Genomic DNA, 6,010 nt, shown 5'->3' on the forward strand with positions numbered 1-6,010 from the left:
ACCTCTCTGCCACCAGCATGGATACTCACCTGCAAGAGGCAAAGTGCAGCTTTTCAGAGATGATCAGGAAATGGTGAGAAACTGGATTTCAGGAGCATTGTTTATAGCATTAAAGGAATTTCAGGATAGACAAGTTGGTATCAAATCACATTTCACACGTGCCCCATGCTGACCCAATTCCTCTGGGCAGGTGTGTAACTTGGGACCAGAGGTACAGCTGTCACACCCAGCAGAAAGGACAAGGTGACACACTGGGACACAAACAGCTACCAAGTCTCTCACTAAGCCAAAGAAGTTTTCCCCATAAAAGCAGGGCAAGTTGTGATTTCCCCAGCACAAGGCACACCAAGAATCCCATTTCACTGCAATGAACACAAGAGTTTGAATCACCAATTTAATTTTATACAAGTCAAACTACACGTTGTATAAAGAGTACAAGGCAGTTCTAATGTTTGCTACTGCATGTTACAAAAATCAATTTAACTATAAAGGGGAATTTTTGGGACAAATCCTATTCCACAATTTAAGTGAATTGGCAACTGTGGTTTAGCAAAGCCTTAGTTAAAAACTAGAACTCTAGCTCCAAGAGATTACATTTCCAATAAAGTTTGGACCTACACACAAGAAGATTATAGTTCTCCTAGTCTGAAGCAAAACGTTAACATAAGTGAGTCAAAGGGGAGGGAAGACAGATTTCTTTACCTGGGTTTCATATCCAATGGGGATTCAAAGGCTGACAAACCATACAGCATACTAATGACTTGGACCACAGCCAAGAGATACCTTCATGTCTGACAACAGTGACACTTGAGATTCAAGCAAGAAACGTCAGAAAGCTTTTATTCTTTCAAGTCTGGAACAAAGGGGTTTTCAGCAATACTGTAGGATACAGGTTCCAGAGCACCTGTTGCCTTTAATACAGTCTCAGTATGGGGGGAATGTTCTTTTGGCAAGTCAAGGTACAACATAAGTCCTCCAACTTGAGTTTATTGCTGGTCTAAAATCTTCCTAGTACTGTTACTGGTTTATACAGTTTGCCACCTGCTTCCAAAACTAAGATTAACTATGTGACCTGCCAAGCAAGGCAATCCTGCCTTTGGCAGCAAGCTTAATTTCATGAAGCTGATGATACCCATAGTTCTAATGCCATGAAAAAAATAGGAAAAAAAGGATACTTTCAAAAAGCCCATATTTAAGCCTGTTTATATTCAGTTTATTTTTAATATAAAAACCACTTTGCATTTAAGAGTAGTTAAGTTACTCCTGCAGAAATGCTATAAAATCAAACTTTCAGCTCAATTTCTACAAAAGGGGGACGCTTCCTGCTTTGTATCACCATCCCACCCAGTACTGCCAAATCTGGGATACAAATTAAACCTTTATGCCTTATGACGTAGTTCTTAGGCCATTCACTCCTGCAAGAGAAAAAACCAACTTCTGAAGTACTAACATAACACTAATGGCCTGACAGGTAGGAAAATGTTCCGTAATAGTGTGCAAGGTGTGAGGAGAGTTCTAGTCCTAATCTCTTGAACTGGATCTTGATCGTGAGCGGGACTTTGAGCGAGACCTGGAGCGGGACCTGGAGGCAGCTCTTTTGGGTGGAGACTCGGAGCGAGCCTTGGCAGACGGCTGCTGCTGCGGAGAGTTGGAGCGAGACCTGCTCCTGGACCTGGACTTAGACTTAACATCCCCTTTACCATTTTCTTTGGGAGATCGAGACCTGGACCTGGATCTGGACCGGGACTTCTCAGACTTCTCCTTGGATCTGCTGTGTGAGCGCGAACCCCTATCAGACTTGGGTTTGGATTTGCTCTTGGATCTGGACTTCCTGCTTTTGGATCGGGAACGGGAGCGGTCCTTGCTTCGTGACCTGGATTTAGATCTTTCAAAGACAGAGACAGTTTATTCTGCATGGCCTGCAGTGCAATTCCAGCAGCTGTAAATATCTGTCAGTGAGGGAGTTCCTGCACTGGCTGAGTTACTCCGGGGCACTTACCGGGAACGGCTTTTGGAGACACTACGGGATCTGCTGCGGCTGCTCCGACTTCTCCGACTTCTGCTTCTAGACCGTCTCCTGGATCGTGACCTACAGATATTTAAAATGTCATTCCCTTTTCTCTTTGCCTGGTTGTGCCCTCCATCATCAAATATAGGATGGAAAGGATCTTAAAGATCACCTTGTTCCATTCCCAGCCATCGTGTCCCCAGGGACACCTTCCACTAGCCCAGGTTGCTCCAAGCCCCATCCAGCCTGGCCTTGGACACTTCCAAGGATGGGGCAGCCACAGCTCTGGGAAATCCATCCTCACAGGGAAGAATCTTCCTGAATGAATCTAATACATTTTGCTATCCAGTAGCATAATCTAAGAGAAAAGTCGCTACAGAACTTCTCAAGAGCAAGGGTGTTATCACCACGGTGGGTTCAATATACTGTCAGTAAATCACATCTGGGGTTTCACATGTGAAAACCTGCTCACTCCCGGATATGCTGTATGATATAAAATTTCCTTCTACACTGATGCCTCCTATTCCTAGACCATCAGCTGAAGGTAACTGCTGCAGGTAGGGTACCCAGCCTCATGCTGTTTTGTAACCATTTTTGCTGCAGTGACCAGCCTGTCCCCCGAGTTACCTGGACCTGCTGCCAGAGTAGGATCGCCTGTGGCTGGAGCGTGGCTTGTCCTCCACCAGCCTGATCTTCCTGCCGTTTATCTCTGTGCCATCCAACTTGTCCAGGGCACGCTTCATGTCTGAGTATGACCGGAACTCGATCACTCCTTCATTTGTACGTTCTTTGTGGGCATCTGCATACGTCACCTCCCCAGCCTGTCTCATGAAATCCTGCGGGGAGCACAGGGCAGTTACAGAATGGGGGGCTCTGCCAGCAGCACTCAATGCACACAAACACTTTTAAATTATTCTACTGCCATAAAATCAACATTGCTATTAAAGGAAGCTATTGCTTCCTGATATTCACAACAGGCTCCACACAGAACATCAATACCTACTTTTAAATCTTGCCAACTACAGCGACTGGAAAGGTTCTCAACAATCAGCCTGAACTCTGTACGAACGGGCGGTCCATATTTATCTCGTCCCGATTGTCTCCGACTGCTATATCCGCCACCACCCCCACCTTGATTGTACAAAGAAACAAAGTTAGGTCGTCCCCTAGCACGAAGGAAGCTCAATGTTCTGAAAAGTTAGTTTAACAGTCATATTTACTGGAGTAGGACTTTATTTCGCTAAGCCTCCAATAAACTTTGCAATTTTGCCATGATCTATATTAATGGCAAATCAAACAGACTAAAATCCTACAAGTCTGTGCTCCTAAGATCTGTTAGAGAGTGACTGCTCCTTATTAGATTCACCTTGCTAAGTTTTATTTTACAGAACATTGTAAAATATAAAACTTAACTGATTACATGCATTTCTACATTTTACAAAAACGTTTACTAGTTACACTAAGTACTTACATCACAGTATGAGGTTTTTGGTGGTGGTTTGGCCACAAAACACGCAAGGTAACAGTCACCTAGTTCAGTTTAACCAGTTTTGTCTAACCCTTGGAATCCTCACCATCACCCTGCGTCTAATGGCAAAAGGCTGCTGTCGTCATGGCTTCCGGTAAGGTCAGCCAAAGGGTCATAGGGCAAGGGTCACACAATGTATGGAAAAGCCATGGCCAGGAAAGGCAGTCATCTTAGCCTCAGTGGACACAGCCTCAGCCCCACTGGTCACTTTTAAATTGAAACATCAAGGACTTGTTAAAAAGTTTGAATTGAACATGCAACAATTTTAAAACAACATACATTTGATTTTTTTAAAAAGACAGAAACCCACCCCCCCAACACCACGTTTCCAAACACCACCGAAAAATCAACCTTAGTACTTTTAATTACAGTACTAGGCCGTTCAAGCTCTACACAGCTCAGCTCAAGAAGCTACACAAGCGAGCTAAGCACAGAAATATTTACAATATCCCCCCTTCAGCACAACAGATTCCTACTCCAAAACCTCCCCCCGCCCCTCTCATATATTCAACTGAATTAATCTCATGAACGTTCACAGCTGAGCGATTCTTCCCCAGTTACACAACGATATTTATACACTAACATTACTGATGCAACATCGCTGTCACATCTAAACGCTCCCAGGAATACTGGAGCCGTTAATTAGCAGAGCAAACCCTTTCTAGAAGGCCACGATTTTCACGCAGGCAGCCAGAACTGCTCCGGGATACCCGAGGGCGCCGCTGGTGCGGAGGAAAACGCTGCAGCACCAGCGGTGCACCGGGTACCCCCTGCTAACGACCCCTCCCCCCAGCCCCGGGGCTCCGTGCCAGCCGAGCCCTGCCCGCCCCCGGCCCTGCCCGCCGCCGCCCCGAGCCCCGCGGGGAGGGACGGGCCCGGACTCACTGCGGCTGCTGTAGCTGTAGCCGTCCCTGTCGCGGCGGGGGCCGCGGGCGTGCTCCACGATAACCCGCTCCCCGCACAAGTCCTTCCCGTTCAGCTCGTACACGGCATCGTCGGCGTCGCGGGAGTCCTCGAACTCCACGAAGCCGTAGCTGGGCAGAGGAGAGAGGCGCGGTCAGGCAGCGGCGGAGCACAATGTCACGGCCCCCGGTCCTTGTCGCGGTCCCCGCTCCGCTCCCCCCCCCGGCCGCCATCTTGCGCCGGCGCCACGCGGCAGCGGCCGCGACATGGACGGGCCCGGCCCGGCCCGGCCCGGGGCTCTCGGGAGGGGCGCACTGACGAACGGCGCTCACCCGTTTTTGAGATCAACCTCGAGCAGGCGGCCGTAGCCGCTGAAGAAGCGCTGGATGTCCTTCTCCCGGACGTGGTAGCTCAGGCGGCCGATATAGACGCGCGGCATGTCCGCGGCCGGGGGGGTGGGGGGAGGAGGGGAAGAAGAGGAAAGGAGAGGAAGGGGAAGGAAGAGAAAAAAGAAAGAGGGAGAAAGAGAGACAGAGAAGGAGCGAGAGAGCTATCGACGTGAGGGGCGGAGGCGCTGCGGGCCCGCTCCGCACGGCCGGGCCTGGCGCACCACAATGGCGCCCGCCACCCGCCGCCGCTTTTATAGTGAGAGGCGGGGCCTGCGTAACGTCATCGCGCCGCCGCGCGCGCTCGGGGGCGCGCGGGATTTGCGCGCGGTTCTGCGCATGGGCCGCCAACGCGCAGCGTGTCACGCGCTCAGCCCCACAGACCTAGGGGCGGACCCTCAGAGCGCCGGGATCGGTCCGGGAGAGCCCCGGGATTGTCAGTCCGGGAGAGCCCTGGGGTCGGTCCGGGGGAGCCCCGGGATCGGTCCCGGGGAGCTGAATCTTTCAAGTCTCAATTTTTTCTCATTTTATCAGAGCTTGATTCACGTAGTGCAACAAGCAGTGGTTGTTCCACAGATTTGTCCACCTGTTACAGTGGGAAGGGCTTGGATGATTTCACAAATTCATGGAGTGTTTTCTGGGTGCAGTTACAGCAACTAATTTTCAAGTTGCTGTATTATATTTTTCCTACGATATACAGATATTTTGACCTGTAGGTAAATTTAGTCATTACACATCACTGTGTAGAAAATTGAAAAAGCCTTTTTTAAGTCTTGAGTAGCCCAACACGGAGAGGAACAGTACAAGAGATGTTGTATCTTGCCCCTGAGCCTACTGAAATAAAAACTCTCCTGGAAGTGTTGGGATGTAACTCACACTCAGGATTTTCCATGTTTAACTGTTCTGTTGGAGAATAAGCACTCAAATACCAGAGCTTTCTCAGAAACTGGTAAGTGGGAAAACTTTATTATTAAAGTGTCACAGTGTCTGAGCCTCTCCTCTGGGCAGCAACACCATTGCACTGAGTGGGGCATACGTAGAACTAAAGGATGAATTTTACCAAAGACTTAAAATGTAAAACCCCCCATTATTTAAGTAATTTGTGTCTCCTTTGGGATAGCTGCAGATTGTAGTGCCTAGTCTCAAAGATCCTCTCCGCACCATAGCTGGGTTCTGTTGTTTTCC

The 6,010-nt window shown here is 48.8% G+C and overlaps 1 protein-coding gene across 1 annotated transcript; it reads right to left on the bottom strand.

Annotated features, from left to right (window-relative positions):
- Positions 1 to 380: 380 nt before the first annotated feature.
- Positions 381 to 5,061, bottom strand: SRSF6 (serine and arginine rich splicing factor 6). Its single transcript, XM_083873422.1, has 6 exons — positions 4,772 to 5,061; positions 4,422 to 4,570; positions 3,012 to 3,139; positions 2,636 to 2,844; positions 2,000 to 2,089; positions 381 to 1,885 (listed from the first exon to the last, which is right to left on the bottom strand). Exons 1-6 carry the CDS (start codon positions 4,876 to 4,878, stop codon positions 1,522 to 1,524), a joined length of 1,047 nt encoding a protein of 348 aa, XP_083729548.1. The 5' UTR covers positions 4,879 to 5,061; the 3' UTR covers positions 381 to 1,521.
- Between the last annotated feature and the right edge of the window lie 949 nt (positions 5,062 to 6,010).

Source organism: Zosterops lateralis, assembly GCF_965231275.1.
Source record: "Zosterops lateralis genome assembly, chromosome: 16".
In the NCBI taxonomy this organism is placed as follows: Eukaryota; Metazoa; Chordata; class Aves; order Passeriformes; family Zosteropidae; genus Zosterops; species Zosterops lateralis.

Coding starts and splice junctions, on each gene's coding strand:
- SRSF6 (XM_083873422.1), bottom strand. CDS start 4,878: ATGCCGCGCGTCTATATCGGCCGCCTGAGCTACCACGTCCGGGAGAAG. Junction 2,845..3,011: donor GTAGTTGGCAAGATTTAAAA/GTAGGTATTGAT, acceptor TGCTCCCCGCAG/GATTTCATGAGACAGGCTGG. Junction 2,090..2,635: donor TACTCTGGCAGCAGGTCCAG/GTAACTCGGGGG, acceptor AAATATCTGTAG/GTCACGATCCAGGAGACGGT.